Below are 17,354 nucleotides of genomic sequence, written 5' to 3' on the forward strand. Positions count from 1 at the left end.
AGGAGTGATTATGTTGTTAAGAGTTGTATGTCCAAAAAAATGGGAAGTCGACAATGTGAATGCAGTACTCGCGATCAGAGCAAGGCGAATCGAAGTATCAATCAACGACGAAGCTATGCCGAATGAGCGTGAATCATTCTGTTTGTACTGGGTTCCACAGCTTTAAGCGCATCCCATTCATCCGCTGAGTTTAGCCTTTCACTTTGCGCTCTTTCTCATGGGTTCAAGCAATTCCCAATGTTAGCGGTGAGCGTAGCCATGATTGCTACCTTTCAAACTGATCAATCGAGGGTAAATGCCTTTAGGATATCAGTGTTACTTAGCTAGCTTACATTACTCCTTTGTCGAGGGAAATACTGAAATTTTGGAAATGGGTCCCTTTGACGGACGTTGGACAAAGTAGTTGGTACTAGTACATTGTGATGCACAAAGGAATGTGATTGATATTGCATCCGACGTGTTGTGGTGCATCAACAAAAAATGAAGAGATGCGAGAGTGTTCCAACAAGAATACTGTAGCAGCTTTTACGGCTCTGGACGCCTCTCGTCTTGCTGAGCGGTCATAGCGTGCTCATATCCCGGCGGAGGACTAACTATTGGCGGTTCGAGATCCAGCACACTCGGTGTGAGGTTCACCTGCCTGAACGTACTGCTTGCCCCAGCACTGGCTGTGGCGGCGCTCGTATTTTGTTCCGTTCCAGGTATATCAAGTGGCGCGGTATCCAAAACTAAACCAAGTATACCTCGTTTATAGTCGCCCGGAGTAGCAGGACTAATAGTGTTTGTTTGACCTGATGAGCGTGTAGTCGTCGTCGTGCTTGAAGGAGAGACGTTTGTCGAAGATGTCCTGGTCGACGGTCGTAGCTGAGGTATAGATTTGAGTGATTGTTGGATCGTGGCTGATGGTAGCAAAGCCGAAGATACAATGGTATCGGAATGATCGATATGAGGCCTGCTCAGTGGCAGTCGAGTGTCGTGGTCGATATTGTTTGAGGGCATAGACATGGTAGTAGCTGGTATAGGAGGTAATGGCATATGTTCGTATTCGCCTGAACCTCGAGAAGGATGGGAAGGCAAAGGAGTTGGTCCACCGCCAGAAGGGAAAGTGCGATTGATGTTGTCCAACCTATCTGTAAGATCAGTCTCTCCGCCTTGAGAATATGCTGATGAGCGCGAGGTTATCGAGTTTCTCCGCTGGTTTGACGGAGAAGATTCGGTGATGATTGGCTGTCGAGGTCTGCTTGGTGGCGGATTGCGATAGATCTGATTATCGAAACTATCTACTTGACCTGGACTCATACCAGTGCCAGAACCGGAGCCAGCTGAATTCGAGTCGGACCGGGCAGTCCTTCCAGCACCAGGATGAGGTGTGTACAAATACGCTATTGAGCTTTCCGGGGATGTCGACCGCGCACTTTCTCCATCTTCTTCTTCTGCTTCCTGAGTGGATCTCCTCGAGAACATCCTACCTAAGGAACCGAACTTAGAGGGTGAAGACTTGTTTGCACTATTCATGGTGTTCACTTTGGTGGAATTGGTTGTGGATGTATTGGATATCATCCTTGATCGACTGCTGGACTTGGTCTCCATCACTTCGCCTAACGAACGGATATTATTGTTGGTGGCGAAATCCATATATGACTTGTGACGATTTTCAGAGGCCTGCCGTCCACTTCCGCTGTTGTTCCGTTTTCGAGGATTTCTACAAAGCAGATGCCAGGCTAAAATTGCGACTGCGATCAAGCCGACAACACCACCCGCGACGCCGCCAGCGATCGCTTTAGCGTCGATATGTTTGGACTGTGAGTCTTCACCGGAGCTGTCTGAAACAGGCGCAAAAGTAGGACGCGCTTGTTGGCTTGTTGTGTCTCCTCCGCCTGATCCGTCGGGGGAAATGGTAGAATTGACGATCGCAAAGTCGAAACCCATTACCGGGCGAGCAGTATCGCCCCGTCCTCGATTAGTGATCTTCAGCGTATGTTGACCTTCTGCAAGGCCGGAAGCCGTGAAGTCTACCGCAAGAAAGGATTACGCTCAGCTTCGCTCAGAACATAGGACAACCCAATCAGACCAACGTGTCGAACACTACTCACGCGGCACTTCAGTGAGTCGCTCAAAGTGAGTCCCGTTGAACGAGGTCTCCGGCCCGCCATCGAGACTGCGCGACGTGTCGCGAAAGTCAGCAGTGACATGATGTGAGATTCGGGCGATACGCACCTGACAGAGTAATCGAGATGATCTACATTCATGCCGGAGAAAAGCTGAATCGAAGATCCCGTGAACCTATAGATCTCCATTCAATAGGTCAGTCAAATCGTCCTCTGAAGGGCATATCAAGACAATGAAGCAAGATGTGAGATACTAACGGCAAAGTCATACTCATCCCTTTCTGGTAAGATATGTGTATGGTCTCGTTATAATTGGTAGCATCAGTCTTGTCGGATGTCCATGTACCATCGTACGATATGCCGGGCGTGATATCGTCTATGGTCGTTGTGTATATGTCTCCAGAGCTATCACATTGAAAGAGGTACTATATCAGATACGATGATAATTGCATGGGCGAGGTCAGAAGTCCAGCTTACACGTTATGAGTGATGATCAGGTGGTCAATGTCAAGCCATGAATCAGTGGTGGAACTTGGTTGGGGATCCGTCCTATGCGGGTAGTTCGTGACGGTCTACTCACGCAGAATTAGCACTTCATATCACTGCCCTGATGCCATCAAGATGACTCATGGAACGTAAAATGTAAAGAAAGAAGCTTTTTCTGAAACAGATCACTCACGATTGTATGCTCCTTGTCCGAAGTAAGGTTATCTCGTGTGTATAGATCGGTCTGAAACATTGGATTCGTCGAGAATCCAGAATGATAGACTTCATTTTCATCATCGATCTTGACTACTCAGATCTCCTGGTAAGCACCTTCTCCGATTGTTTCGCTCAAGCAAGCTTGATCTTAGGGTATTGAGGAAGGGGGATTGTGAGATGACCTACCTCCGTAGACGCCGTGATTCTTCCTCCTAGACCCGACGATGGTAATCCCTGTTCCATTGAACCGATATTGCATGTAATCTCCCTACACCCATCAGATGCCTACGTCAGCTTAGAAACCGATTGTATCTTTGCTGAAGAGGAACACTGCTTACGTCGGTGTATGTCGCGTGAAAAGTCTGTTGCGAATATGAAGAGAGGTAATCATCGGGATACTTCGAGCCTGCTCAAAAGGAGAACCCATGGAAAGTCAGCCGATGTCGACGATGTGCAGAACTTTTGTTTCGCTGCGATCGAGCTCACCCTTCCGATGATCATCTATCCAGCCATTGTTACTGGAAAAGAATGTGATTTCAGGCGAAGCGTCGTCGAGCTAATTTATCTCGCCGATAATTCCGTCAGCAGCAGTCTCAATGAGGGAGCTATGACCTTCCGAATGCCAAGAAGGATAAACGATGTCCTTACCAGGATGTCCATCTTGAATTCGAGCAAGCTTGATGCGGATCGTTGATAGATCGATATGTTGTCGAGATGTATGGTATGCGGACGAGAAGCTGGAACGGAGTCTTCGTCACGCTTCCAAGATCAGCCGGTGAAAAGCACCAGTCTTGCTGGCGATGCCACAACGAGTGTCGTACATTGATTGTAGGTCAGGTTATCAGCACTCGAATGCGAAACATATGTATTTGTTGACTGGCTTCGGTTTCCCAGTATATTGATCTGTCAGGAAAGGACACAACCTTCCTTTAGCCGTGAGTAATCGGAATCGATGAAACGCTAAAGGGAATCCAATCATTTCCTAAAGTCCCTCGAAGTGAACTAAGCACAGCCTTTGGGTAGTGCAATTATGATTATTGTGGCTTGCGGAACGGAGCTCTTGCAGTTCATGCAGGCCGGCTAATAAGGAAACATAAGGCAACGATCGACTGACGCCGGAATCGTTCCTGGGTATATGAAGGGGGACATTGCTTTTTGTGGCTTGTTTTAGCTTGTGTCATGTGTGTTTATGTGTACTTATATGTGTGTGTGTGTATGTGTGACCGACGCTCAGACCGCCTATAACAGTATGCTGCATTCGACGAAGACACGGTGCGAGGTGGGTCGACATGCGCAGCGTGCTGTGAGTTGTGATCGAACAGCTTGTCAGCTGAGGTACATCGAGCATATATCACATAGGCTTCTCGGCTTGACGTAGATGTCTTTCTCGGTCTGTTCGGTCTTCTTGACAGATTCTCTTAGCGTATTCGTTCATGTAGAGGCATCTTCGGCCAATAACACATATTCTCTAGAGCTAGTACCGAATTTTATGACTGTATGCCAAATATCCATCAGTAATCACGGAGTTTCATGCACGAAGTAGCGGTCAAACCCACCGTCACTTCCACGTAATTCATAATACCTAGTTCACGAGGCCGATTAGCTGCCTACCATCGCCAAGAGGAAGACAATACACGCTGGAGATCATGGGAAAATGCGTAGATGCGTACCTGGATTTCGGTATTTCCACATCGTTCACATATGTACCATTTGTTGATTCCAGATCAATTATGAATGGTCTTCACAATCAAAATCAGTTTACAGATCTAACAGAATGGCATGTGATGCCGAAGCGTGATGGGATGATTCAACCCACTTCACTGCTGTAGTCACATCTCCGTACTCGTTCTTCTCTGATATCTGACGATACTGTATGGCAGAATGTTGTTTCGAGCAAGACGGATGAGCGATGGGTATATCGGTGATCTGTTGCACCCAAATGAGCTGAGTCCCTGATGACGGACGGAGAGGTAAATGACGGAACTCACTACAGTATCTCTGCCTATCAGATAACAGGACTGTCTATATATGTGTATCAAGTCTGCATCAAAAGGCTCACGAGTATCAATTGCCTGTTCCTCCGAGACTTGACCGACGGCAGTACAGTACACTCACCGACTTGTTCTGAGCCTTTGAATACGTATAACCTCCAATTCTTCGTGGGCTTCCTCGCTTCTGGCGGTTCGTTGTATTTCACTTCTACACCTTTTATCGTATTTGTCTCTTTAGCAAGTAAGCCCGAGTTGCCAAAGTTTGGCTTCTCGACTTCCACTAGCGGTGCATCTGGGTCCTAAGGCAAGGAAGATGAGGAGCCAATGTCAGCGCTCTTCCTCATGTCTGCTCAGGCCCCTCTCTTATGGACATGCTCCACGATGATGGGACAGCCCATTCTGCCTGACCGCAGGACAAGCAAGGTGTCTGAAGAGAATATTCTTATCTGCAACGCACCTCTCGCTTGACATCCCCGTCATACCTCTTCCTATCGCCAGCTCTTTCCTTCTCCCTATCCCTCTCAATGTAACCCCCTCTGTCCCTTTCTCGTTCCCTTTCCCTTTCCCTCTCTCTCAAACCATCTCTATCTCCATATCCACCATCTCTCGGTCTCCTATCTCGATCCCGATCTCGTTCTCTTTCTCTGTCTTGACCTCTGGGCGGACCTGGTGATCGTCTTCTCGATGATGACCGTCCTTGTCCTTTGGATATGTATTCCCGCCTTCGGGGCGAATGCGAATCTCTTCGATAATGTCGTCTATCCGGTGATTCAGACATTCCTTTTCAAGTCCCTCGTTGAGCTTTTTGTCTCTAGCCTGTATCGACGAACTGCTGACTGTCTATGTATCAGTGGTATGCTTGAGTGTTGCAGCAGAAGTAATGGGGTATAAGACTTTGTGGTGATAATTGAGAAGTAAGGATGCTCCCTGCTGTTGTGCCTGAAATTGGTGTATGAATTTGGCTTCAAGTCGCGTCAACTGGGCACATCTAATGTTCATCTCTTCCTCCTTCTCCCCACCTCGCGTCAAATCAAGTACCATCTGACAATCCTATCGCACGCATCTCTGTCACAGCAGACTCTACGCAACATCATCGTCACCCTGTGCGCAAGCTCATCATAGCCAGAGCACTATCTGTCCCTGCAAAGAAGTGCAATCATCCATCTCTTAAAACCTAATCCCCGAAATCGTGCGAATCGGTGCCCGACCCCCATTGTCGATCCCATGGGATCTCTGAAGATGTCCCGCCAAACACTCCACCTTCTGGAAACGCAACTCTCCACTACCAAACACGAGCTGGAATTAGCAACTTTCCTGAACAAGGGGATATTACAGACCAATACAGAATATAAATTGCGTATAGCGGAATTGGAGAGCGAAAATGCGATTCTATCAAAAGCGGAGTCGAAATTGGCAATGATCGAAGATGAGTTGGAAGAGACCCGGACGACCTTACAGATCATGACGAATGAGAAAGATGATCTGCTTGAAGAAAATGATAAACTCTTTCGAGAGAAGGAAGAGTTGGAGAAAGAGAGGAATAATTGGGAAGAGAGGTATTGGAGATTGGTTGGAAGGGTCGAAAGCCTGCTCGTTGCTGAAGACCGTCGCGGGAATGACAATGTCAATGTGAGGGAAGGTGGACGAAAGAATAAAGAAGTAGAGGGAGAAGGTAGAAATACGCCGGTAAGTCGTTTTTGGAGGACAGTCAGTCTAATTAAGCCTGAGAGTGCGAGAATAGGAGCTGATTTTTAACTCCCACTTTGGCTCTGTTATTTAACTTTGCATTGCATCTTCGTCGATGTACCTACAGAAGCGATCGAGAACTTCAATGCCGACACAGGTCCAAGCCCAACATGCGCAAACACAGACACAATCCTTAGCTTCAAGCTCAAGCTCAAAGGTACAAATCTCGATATCGCCCGTTCCCGTGCGAGCACCTACCAGAGCCCAATCGAAGAAACGCAGACGAGTAGAAGATTCTTTATCTGCCGACGAGTCAGAGGACGAGTCACACATACAAGAGACGGGAGGACAAAACGATATCGCCAGAGGCTCGATACAGGATCAGCCGTACCAATCATCATCAAAGACGAATACACCGCGAGCGAAGCAAGTCTCCTCCTCGAATGCGAATGCGAATGTGCATTCCTCGAACAAGAAAAGGTCGAATACCAACAACGCAAATACCACGACGAAAAAAAGAGAATCGACTAGCAATACCAATAATAACAATCATAGTAGCAACAGTACCAGACAGAGTAAATTGGATTTCAAAGTCAAAGATGAACCTATAAGTCCTGGATCAGGAGGTGGTGTGGCTGCGGGAAATTCGAGGCGGAGAATAGACAGTGATAGTGATGATGGTGAGTCGAATCTCAAAGTTGTCCTGAAACCTGCAGTGTATGTCAAACCGCTGCAGCTGACTCAGGCGCTGTGCTTCGTGACAACACAGATCCACTGGCAATCATGTGATCTCTCCTGATTTCTTCCATCATGGGAACACATATTATCGTTCTGGGCCGAAACGATCGGAGTCGACCCTCTTGGCGAACAATCTAGCTACACTGAAGGAAAAATCAAGTCATCTGCACGAGTATAGTACAGTGCCATGCATATATACATAAGACTGTTGTAATACAGACTACGAGTAAGAGCACTGGTAGTGCAGAAAACGTTGTATCATTATATCATGTAATAAGTATTATGCAAGACAAAGTATCACATTCTCACATTCCCCGATCCCCATGTGTGTCACTCAATCTAACGTCTTGAGGTATCGCACTACTCCCGTCAACACATTGTTCTCCTTCCGTTAGTTCACACTGGCGTTCGAGCTGGTGATCGGAGTGAGCACTGTCTCCTGATCATCCCACCACTCTTTTGTAGGATACGAATAATCCCCTTTCGCGAATCTCACCCTCTTTCCTTCCCCAAATACCCTATATGGGAAGATAATCACAGTTGCACTTCCTTGTTCTCTTTCTCTTCTTCCTCCTTCTGCACCTCCCGCGTCAACATTGTCATTGTCATTGTCTTTATCACCGCCTCTAATTGTAGTATTTTCAGTCGTGGTGGACTCGACGTTGTCCCAATTATACCAACCCCTTTCCCAACCTCTCACTCTCCACGCGCTCTGACCCCAGACCTCCTTGAGCGTCGCAGTACCCATCATGATCGTCGTCATGCCCTCTTTCGCGCCTCTATTCAACGAGTGCAGTGAGACCACAGGGAATGGGAGCGATATCTTGGCTATTGGCGGAGTAGGTAATTTCCGAGGATGCAAAAAATTGGGTAAGTTTGCTATTTGTTGAGAAGTTATTTTGTTCTTGTTCTTATCCATATCCTTGCTCGTGGTTTTCTGATCTTGATCTTGGTTTGTCGTTGACGTTGACGTTGTCGTACTTTTCTCTTGATTGCTATTGTTGTGGAGAGGAAGCAGAGAAGTGTAATACTGGTTGAGAAATACGCCGTTTATCGAATATAAGGTATGATGTAACCCCGTTTTCCCTCTTTCTTTAGTTTGACCCGTACGGTCAAGCTGTGATCCAAGTTCTGTTTTTGATCCATTAGGAGAGTTCGACGCGCTCGAAAGTAGCTTCACGCCTGCAGCATACGTCCTAGCAGCTTCCAGCACTTGGCTCACACCTTTCGGTCTAAACTTCTCGCCGGTACCTTCCAGTCCAAATATCCGAATCCTGAAATCCCTCAAATACCTCTCATTATCTTTATACCTACTTCCAAGGAAGAAATCGCCCTCTTCTAGGCCCAGCATGATTCGCATACGTCTCTGTTCTTGTCCCTCTCCATGCGCAGGTCCAGACGAGAGAGCTTCGTACGTGTACTGAGCAGCTTCTTGCGTCGTCCAAAATTCCACCTCTGGACGGCGTTCCTCCTTCCCTGCCTCGAGCTTCAAATCGCTAACACCTTCGATTGCGGCGCCCACTGATCCACTTTCGGTATGCTCTTTCTCTTGCTTCCGGTATTCCCATGCTTCTTCAATGATTTCGTTAAACTCGTCGATGAAAGGCCGTTCCATCTCTTCTAATATACATCGATACAACTCGATCGAATTCTGACTTTGTCCTCTAAATTCTTCCTCAATCTCTTCCTTCTTTGCCTTTCCATTACCTTTACCCGTCCCATCCCGACCCCTCCCCGTAAATTCTTGGCCTTTAGGATTCTCAGACACCTTATCTGGTGGTCTTAGTGATCGCTGGGCTGCTTCTTCTTTGTTTCTCGGTAATGGATAATGCAAGACATCCGAACATAGACCCATCAGAGTCGTTATATCCAGATTAAACCTCAGCGATGGGATAGGTTCTGACGGTATTTCTGGTCCATTCAGAGCTGAGAGAGGTATATCTGACAAATCGCCAAAAACGAGATTGACGCCCAATGAGCGTATGAGATCGAATGATCGAGGTATTCTATCATCGGGCCATTCGTCACTATCATGTCCAGATAAATCTCGAGGCGACGAAGGTATCCTAGTTAGATGGATAGTGATTTGAGGGACAGGTGCGCCGGGTATACGATCGACTTTCTCGGCGGCACGTAGCAGGTCTTTTGCAGTGGAAACTAATGAATTGTCCATTCCCGGCTGAGGGCGAGACTGGGGATTTCCATGGTGGCGAGCAACTGAGCTAGATGAGGAGGACGAAGCCGATCCTGATTCTGATTCTGAGTCGTAGTCGCTATTGATGTACGAATCTGCTTCTCTGAATTCCGCTAACAAATGCGATATCTTCTTGCTAATGAAAATTCAATGATCAGAGAGAACTCCTTTTTGAGAACAGAAAGAAGGTCTTTCCGTGTAACCGAACTCACCTGTATATCCTCTTCCACTCCTTTCCACCTTGCGCAATAACATCTACCCAGACCTCTTTTTTCTTCTGCTTCTGTTTCCCTTTCGGATCTTTGGGCTGCCTGTCTTTCCCTTTGTGCTGATACGATGTGGGAGGAATACCGAACCCATTGGCTGCTAATCGCTTATCCCCGCCCATACTGAGCTTGGTACCCACTATGGGAGGTTCAGAGGTGATGATGATCTTCCAAAACGTGAGTAGGTTGTACACCGTAGGTAATGGGTCGTCTTTCGGCGGTATACCTGATTCTGACATCTGCGAATGTACGTATGTTATTCGCGTATATGAAGGAAGGGGAGGATATGACATTCAACATATTAGCGATGCTGGATTTTCAAGCTAGTCAAGATTGGTCTTATCTGACATGGTCCAGCTTGACCGAAATCGATTCCAGTTCGACCATGAATGTCAACGTGAAATCGAACTCAACGTACAGCTTCAAGCAATCTAGCATGCCCATAAACCCCATCCACCCATTTCTTATATCCCATAACCTCATCCTGTCCCCAATGCTCGAATCGGATCCTGTCAATTATAGGCGCTCTGTACATCAGCCTGCCCAGATCGAACGACTCGATATGCTCCAGAAGCTCTTGTAAGAGGATTCGGGCCTGTTGCAAGTGCGGTGTAAAGTCTTGAGATGACATGTCGGTTTGGTCCGATTTGCAAGGATTCCGAATCAACCGGGAGCCGTTGAGCCGTTGCGATGGCCAGTTCCGAAGCACAAGTCAGAATACCGAACACTCAGCGTAGTCTCTCAGATCGCGTCGAATCAGAGATGACAGGAGATCGTATACACATAGATGTATGCACAGTTCGAGTAGAGGAAGATCAATGATATGACAGTAAGGATCCGAAGAAAATCCAAACGAGTTGAGCTCGAAGCTCGGTGGTGGACCTCCACTTCACTTCTCGGACATGACGAACCTCACTAGTAAACCATGCTGGACTAGAGGTTACTGTCGCGCGATCATGATCCTGATACCGGGAGACTTTCACTTGATAGTTTATGACATATGGGAATAACAATGCTCAACATGTAGAATACGAATACGAGAAGGATCAGAAGGATAAAGGATGAAGTATGAAGGACGAAATTGGGAAATACAATTGAGTAATTCAGCCCTGTCGATATAGTGTCGACCGAAAACATGTTCATGAAGAACCCCCTCCTCAACATCTCGATCTCAGCCAATGCCACAAGCGAGGAATAAGAGTGTATGCGCCACCTGCGATATGACGAATGATAATGACTCTCAATGATTATACGTCTACACTAAATTCCCATCGACGCTATATCATATTGCCAATCAACCGACTGGCCAGAGCAAATGAAGAGTGTGTATCTCAACTCACCTCTAGATATCCCTTGAGTGTGTCATCCATCAAGATATCATGTCTCTTCTGAACGTATGCCTATAGTGGATTTTCATCAGCTTCTCGCTTGGCACGCTTTCGGAAACACAAGGAGGCCAGTGAAAGACTCACAGCTTGATTCGTTATATCCTGTCTCAATTTAGCTATACTTTCGGTATCGCTTATATTCTGCTCTAACGAGTATCCGAGGTTCTCGACTGCTCTTTCTAGATCACGTTGATTATCTTCAAATAGCTCTGTCATGTTGTTCCGCTTGAGACTGTACACATGCCGTCATTCCGATCAGCGATCCAATCCCACCACAAGCCGAAGACTGTTCAGAACCGACATCACTTACTAGAACGCCATACAATACGACCATTTCAAAGTAATTCTAGCTTTGATGACGACATCCACGGCCTGTTTGGCAAACTGAACTTCTATCCAAGAGAGATTACCGGAATTTTGCATTTGTTCCATCTTCTTCTCTGTCTTTTGGTAAAACTCCGCATCGAGCTTAGCTGAATGTTCATGATTTGCCCATCGATTAAAATACTACGACCAGCACCCATTCAGCTTCTTGTGACCAGGTCGATCGGACAAATGATGCTAGGCAACGTACATGTAGATACCGCTCGAGACTTGCTCGAGACTTTGCTTGAGTATCCCTAGCATCGATCCCCGATTTCTCGTCGAACCGATTACACTGATACCAGGCAGTACCATGCTCTGACCAGGGTCCCATGCATACCCAGCAGAACTCCCATTTACACTTCTTGCATGTCATATGGCTAATTCCACTCTTGTCAGCCATGCTTCCCGTAATCAAATGTGAGATGCAGGCAACTCACTTGCATCCTCCGTTCTTCTCTATTGTCGACTGACATTTGGTACACTCCTTCGTATTCGCTTGTAACCAATTCGCGGTCTCCGAATCATCCGCACATTTCTTCTCCCACAGTCTGACAATCTTGCAGAGAACCGGTCGATGACTTGCCGCATACCCACAACTGCATGTAACACGTCAGCTGGTAATTCGGCGCGGAAAACCGGGAAAAAATCAGCTCACCCGAAACAAAGGTCATGACCACATTTACACTCTACCGTCGGGACTATCTGGTTGAGCATTCTTGCTGGCGCTTGCGTACACTGTATTATGTATTCGCAATTCGGATGCGGACACCAGCGTAAAGTGGAAGAATCAGCCACGAAAGCTGCATTCAGCAGATTATGATATCTGTGTTGTCATCTACATGAGCTTCGGTCCTTTGTCAGAAAGAAACGGGTTTCAAAAGCTCACCGTTTGGACACATCCTTCTCCACCAGCTCGTCTATGACTTCCTCCCGTACGATCCGCCCACAACCACTTTCCATACACTGTATCTTCGCGCTTTCACCTTCTCCCTTCACTTTGCCCACTAAGTATTCTCTCCAACAGTCCTTACAAAACCTATGCTCGCATCCCATCGAATACGTGTTGACGTCTACCGAGGGACCGTCAAATTCCATACAGCAGATCGGGCATTCGAACGGACCGATACTTGCGCTCGATTTCGTTCGTTTCGAAAGGAATGTCGATGGACCAGCTCTCAGCGATCTAGTCGATCGCTTGTTTGGTGAAGGAGGCAGAGCGGACGTGCGTGTTGTAGGTGATGACGGCGGGGATAGACCTGCTTCTTCCAGTGCGGCGGCCGGGTCATTCCAGAATTGTTCTTGTAGTTTCTCAGAGTTCCAGACATAGTGACGTAGCAGGATAGCTGCGCTAGATGCCTGGTGGGAGAAAGCGGTCAGCTCGATCCTCAATGGATAAGGTAAGGCTAGTAATGTACGTACTGGAACCTCTAAGACTGATTGGATCTTGGTAATTTCCTTATTCTGCATGTCTGTTATCTCTTGCAGCGTTTTGACTTTCCACGAAACATCGTAAGGCTTCTTTTGAGGAGCCTCTGCGTTTAGTGAGGTATAGTCAGCTTACATGGCGTGGAATTCCATCGGATGCAGAAAGCTGACCTTCTATAGCGGGAGATAGCGCATCGTACACGTCCGGCTCACTCATCGAATCGATCTCTATGTGAATCACCTCTTGTCAGCTTTCCACGGATAGGGCATTCTTACAAAGGGAATGAAGACCCACCTTCAGCCTCGTCATCCTGATCAAAGGCGTCGTCATATTCGTCCTCATACAAGAATTCATCGTTCTCCCCGTCAGACGACATCCCTTCGACTTTCGACTCCCCTTGTTCGGGCGGCGTGGGTGGCAATACCTCGGATTCCTTACTCTTCTTGATAGCCTTCTGGGTGGGTTGACTTTCTGCCAAGAGAGGAGAAGAAGATCTTTGGCGTTTGATCGGGACTGGTGAACAAGCGACGGAAGATAGCGTGGAATGGGACTTCAGGGTGGCGGTTAGTCAATGATGAGGAGATAAGGAAGGAAGATGCGATGAACGATGATTGACTGCGCCGCGTTATCAGTAATATGAGAGAAGACGCAATGGGCAGATGAGCGCGAGATAAGGTCGGTGGATACCCTGGTATGAGGAAGAAGTACGAAGTGTCTCTCGACAGTGTGAACGGTTTGGAGGTATAGCAGAAGAATGGAGTACTCTTCTTCTCTACTTTAATCGTTGTCCGTTGATCTCGTCAAATTGGGTAATCACAATCACAATCCCATGTCTCCCGCCGCCGAGCCCCGAGTCACGTGGTAATAAGGCGATACAATTACTTCCGTCGAGTTGTATGGTGACGTGGGATCTCCCTCACGCGATTCAAGCTTCATGCTTCCAAGGTGCAAGACATTCATGTCCGCTTGTTTGACAGCGAAAGGTTGATGCTATGGTTGACCAGACTCATTGACAGATTGCAAACACCCAAAAGACGAGACAGGTCTGCAGGACAGAAGCCAGAATGGCTACCTCGACTCCATATCAGAACTTCGCAAAAGTACTTTCTTCGTATCACCATCAATATGCCCAAGCAGGCCCATCAACCTCGACATCCCTCGACTCGCCAATACGGTATGAAGCGGTACTGGATGAAGAAGGAGGATTGATACGTTCCTTGATGGCTGCTTTGGAAGAGACGTAAGCATTGGTATTGCGCCAGATGAGATTTAAAGCTGAACACTCTGTATATGAGGTAGGATCAAAGCCAAAACACCCACAAACTCGCTGGACTTTGACGGAGAGGAACAAATATCGACGGAAGAACATCAGGCCTTGTTGAGCGAACATAGGACATGGCAATTGCTCAGAGCCGTATACGAGTGAGCTCTCCTATACACGCTCTATCCTTGATGGTTGAGACCAAGCTGACACGGGCTGACTATCCGCAGAAACCTATTGCATCGTTCGGATCCAAGTCTCGAAGCCGGATCATCAAAACAGCATATACTAGAGAACCCATACGCAAGTCCCGAAGAGATAATGCAAATTCTCGTCAACGAAGATCCAGAATTATCTTTATGGGCCGTACGTCTATCATTCCTCTGAAGCTGTTGGACAATGGCTTGAACATGATAGCTAATTTAGAGACGGTTTTACAGACACTAGTAGAACATCTTCAGACTCGACCATTTTTATCGAATCCACCGCCATTAGAAGCCCGATACGGGTATCTCCCTTCGACATTACGGCGAGCTAAAACCACACGGCCTACTCCTGCTGTTGGTGCTGCACCACCAACTCCGCCTTCGCTGGATCCAGATTTCACGCTGCGTGATCCGCATGGACCAGGTTTAGCGGGCGAAGATCAGACGTATCAGACTCCTTTACTGGAGACGTTGTGGGACCTTGTGCGACATGGAGAGCTGGATCAGGCTATCAAAGTGTGTGAGCAGGGAGGAGAGCCATGGAGGGGAGCTAGCTTGATGGGAGGTCGACGGTGGAATATGGGCGGAATGAGTGAGTTATGAATCGCTCTACATATTATCCTTATTGCCGATGCTCAAGTTTTGAGTGTCGATGTGTATAGCTCAAGATAGTATTGGAATAAGTCCTTTGGAAGGGAACAGACGAAGAGCATTGTGGAAGAAGTCCTGTCGAGCAATAGCTAAGAACGTAAGCTATATAAACCGCTCAATGACAATCTCACTTGCGGACTAAGCTGATCTAAGAGCTCGCGTTGCAGCCAACCCTGTCGCCCGCCGAAAGACAGCTGTACGCAGCCCTCGTATCCGACTTGCCAACACTATTACCGTCCTGCGAGACGTGGGAAGACCATACGTGGGCACATGTACAGCATCGTATAGAGAATCGACTGGAACAACGATGGCATGAGTTAGGGGGATACTGGGAGGAAGAAAGCGATCTGTTAGGTAGAGACGACGAGGATATTGAAATTGCCCAAGGAGGGTTAGACGAAGTGTTCAGGAGTATGCAGGGCGTACAAAAGGCTGGAGTAGCGTGAGTCAACGGTCCTTCCCTGCCTTACTTTTGCCAACCATTCAACCTGATGATATGCAGTTCATCATCATATCGCTTGGTTCACAGCCAAATGTGACCCCTGAGTGCTGACATCGGTAACCTAATATCACAGCACTGCAATGTCGGATCCATATCATGTGGCTCAGCGAATGATAATATTAGGGCGAACGGACGCACTATTCAATCAATTTGCAGATCAGCTATTGAAGCTAGAAGCAAGTGTCGCACCGGAGTAAGCCTTAGCCTTCCTGCCACTTAGATTTACTCCAAACGTCTGCTCCCAGCTGACCGTTCTTGTATCAGACTCATCGGTCCTCTAGTCAGGTTCTTCGCCCACCTGGTTCTCACCCTACGCACGTTGGGTCAAAGCGTTCCCGACGCAGCCGCGAATGCTATCATACAAGCATACCTCACAATCCTGGAACGGGAAGGTAACGATACTTTGGTGGCTATGTATGCTGCTTGTTTGAGGGAAGGAAGCGGTGAAGAATCGTATGCTAGATTTTTACGAGGTAAGCTGGCAGTCTCTTGTTCCCTCGCACGTTCATGCACAGCTATTGTTGATACAATATTGGGCTTAGACATGGATCCGAACGCGACGAAAGCGCAAAGGATGGAAGCTCTCTCTCGAGCAAAGACGCATAACTTAGATGTGGCCATTATAGCTAAAGAAACGGTCAGAATGATCTTATCAGAGGCATTTGAGGTGAGTGCATGCCCTGCATCATACAAATGTACAGAGCATTATGGCGGACTGATCAAGCTTTGTCATGATACGATAGGATATACCTTCGCTCTCTTCTTTGGAGCCCGACATAGTATCGACGTCGGTCGGCTTGTCAGAAAGGGATGTCCACCTGATACGTTCGATCGAATGGCTCACTATGATGCCTGAGACTCTGGGAGAGGCATTGATCAAAGCCAATGACGTTGCGCGGTACTTTCTGGGTGAGTTCGCGTACAAAACCAAACACGCTCACGATTGTCCGACCCTGTCTGGTGTAGCAATACTGACGCTTGGTCCATTTTGGTTTGTTACGGATGTCATATAGCTTTGGGCCAAGCCAATGCCGCTCAATCATTGATCCAATCCCTCCCCTCCTCGCTCGTCGACTTACTCAAGACGTTAGAAGAAGATCCGGAAAACAACGTGGTGGAGTACAGAGCGTACCTGAACCTATTTGGCATCTTCAGATCGTACGAAGCTGTATCTGATCTCGAAATGAGGAAACCGAAAGATACATCGACCAAGTTGGAGAAACATAATTACAATAAAGCGGTCCTCGCGGCTGTCGAGAACGTATGGAGCAAGACCATCGGATTACTTGTGCCCTCCATGACCCTGTTCGAGGGGGCTGAGGAGGAAGAAGAGGAGGAGGAGGGTTGGTTAAGGTTCAGAGTCAGTAAGAAGTTTGAGAATGGTTAGTCTAATCTTTTTTTCTTTTTCCCCCCCTTCTTTATCCTTACCCCATCACTTTGATCTCACTCGTCATAATCCTCGGTGGGTTCGGTGCAAGTCGACCGACATATCAGAAAACAGATAAGAGGAAAGATTTAAGCTGATCCCCATATCCCATTTGGCTGGCTATGCAATAGGTTCAAAACGAAAATCCGAGTTATCGAAAATACGTAAACTATTCGTACCGGATTTGATCCTTCAACTCCATCAACTGTTAATCACCAAATCGGACACCTTCCCTGAGTTGCTGGATAAGGCATTGGAGTTGATTACTATAGTTGCCAAAGAAGATAATCATCTCTACGAGGAATTCTTCTCGTCCTCTTCCGCTTCGAAGTCTGGTGCCGACGGTGCAGGTAAATTGATTGTTTATTTAGAAAAGGTAAGAGAAGTGGGGATGTTGGCTTTGAAAAATGGGAAGGGGGATTTATTCGGTGTCAAGCCGTAGT

At 47.3% G+C, this 17,354-nt stretch overlaps 6 protein-coding genes across 6 annotated transcripts; 2 read left to right on the forward strand and 4 right to left on the reverse strand.

The window, feature by feature from the left end:
- Positions 1 to 525: 525 nt before the first annotated feature.
- I303_107237 (uncharacterized protein) lies at positions 526 to 3,470 on the reverse strand (the record flags this gene model as incomplete). Its single annotated transcript, XM_018409918.1, has 10 exons — positions 526 to 2,012; positions 2,094 to 2,158; positions 2,218 to 2,283; positions 2,367 to 2,513; positions 2,586 to 2,680; positions 2,788 to 2,900; positions 2,997 to 3,078; positions 3,149 to 3,216; positions 3,297 to 3,366; positions 3,459 to 3,470. The coding sequence occupies 10 exons, from the start codon at positions 3,468 to 3,470 to the stop codon at positions 526 to 528; spliced, it is 2,205 nt and encodes a 734-aa protein (XP_018260921.1).
- Positions 3,471 to 4,241: 771 nt separating this feature from the next.
- I303_107238 (uncharacterized protein) lies at positions 4,242 to 5,579 on the reverse strand (the record flags this gene model as incomplete). Its single annotated transcript, XM_018409919.1, has 7 exons — positions 4,242 to 4,303; positions 4,367 to 4,392; positions 4,481 to 4,549; positions 4,627 to 4,736; positions 4,799 to 4,851; positions 4,926 to 5,100; positions 5,259 to 5,579. The coding sequence occupies 7 exons, from the start codon at positions 5,577 to 5,579 to the stop codon at positions 4,242 to 4,244; spliced, it is 816 nt and encodes a 271-aa protein (XP_018260922.1).
- Positions 5,580 to 6,040: 461 nt separating this feature from the next.
- On the forward strand, positions 6,041 to 7,276 carry I303_107239 (uncharacterized protein; the record flags this gene model as incomplete). Its single annotated transcript, XM_018409920.1, has 3 exons — positions 6,041 to 6,487; positions 6,645 to 7,167; positions 7,257 to 7,276. 3 exons carry the CDS (start codon positions 6,041 to 6,043, stop codon positions 7,274 to 7,276), a joined length of 990 nt encoding a protein of 329 aa, XP_018260923.1.
- Positions 7,277 to 7,616: 340 nt separating this feature from the next.
- I303_107240 (uncharacterized protein) lies at positions 7,617 to 10,316 on the reverse strand (the record flags this gene model as incomplete). The annotated part of the gene is made up of 3 exons (XM_018409921.2): positions 7,617 to 9,555; positions 9,632 to 9,924; positions 10,104 to 10,316. 3 exons carry the CDS (start codon positions 10,314 to 10,316, stop codon positions 7,617 to 7,619), a joined length of 2,445 nt encoding a protein of 814 aa, XP_018260924.2.
- A 616-nt stretch (positions 10,317 to 10,932) lies between these two features.
- On the reverse strand, positions 10,933 to 13,241 carry I303_107241 (uncharacterized protein; the record flags this gene model as incomplete). The annotated part of the gene is made up of 11 exons (XM_065969529.1): positions 10,933 to 10,962; positions 11,026 to 11,085; positions 11,158 to 11,305; positions 11,384 to 11,580; positions 11,648 to 11,816; positions 11,877 to 12,035; positions 12,095 to 12,262; positions 12,326 to 12,795; positions 12,859 to 12,971; positions 13,036 to 13,092; positions 13,160 to 13,241. The coding sequence occupies 11 exons, from the start codon at positions 13,239 to 13,241 to the stop codon at positions 10,933 to 10,935; spliced, it is 1,653 nt and encodes a 550-aa protein (XP_065825601.1).
- A 688-nt stretch (positions 13,242 to 13,929) lies between these two features.
- I303_107242 (uncharacterized protein) lies at positions 13,930 to 17,353 on the forward strand (the record flags this gene model as incomplete). Its single annotated transcript, XM_018409924.1, has 12 exons — positions 13,930 to 14,105; positions 14,165 to 14,287; positions 14,357 to 14,492; positions 14,567 to 14,924; positions 14,995 to 15,080; positions 15,151 to 15,425; positions 15,559 to 15,678; positions 15,750 to 15,958; positions 16,028 to 16,152; positions 16,229 to 16,394; positions 16,499 to 16,867; positions 17,043 to 17,353. 12 exons carry the CDS (start codon positions 13,930 to 13,932, stop codon positions 17,351 to 17,353), a joined length of 2,454 nt encoding a protein of 817 aa, XP_018260927.1.
- Between the last annotated feature and the right edge of the window lies 1 nt (position 17,354).

Source organism: Kwoniella dejecticola, chromosome 9, assembly GCF_000512565.2.
Source record: "Kwoniella dejecticola CBS 10117 chromosome 9, complete sequence".
Lineage (NCBI taxonomy): Eukaryota > Fungi > Basidiomycota > Tremellomycetes > Tremellales > Cryptococcaceae > Kwoniella > Kwoniella dejecticola.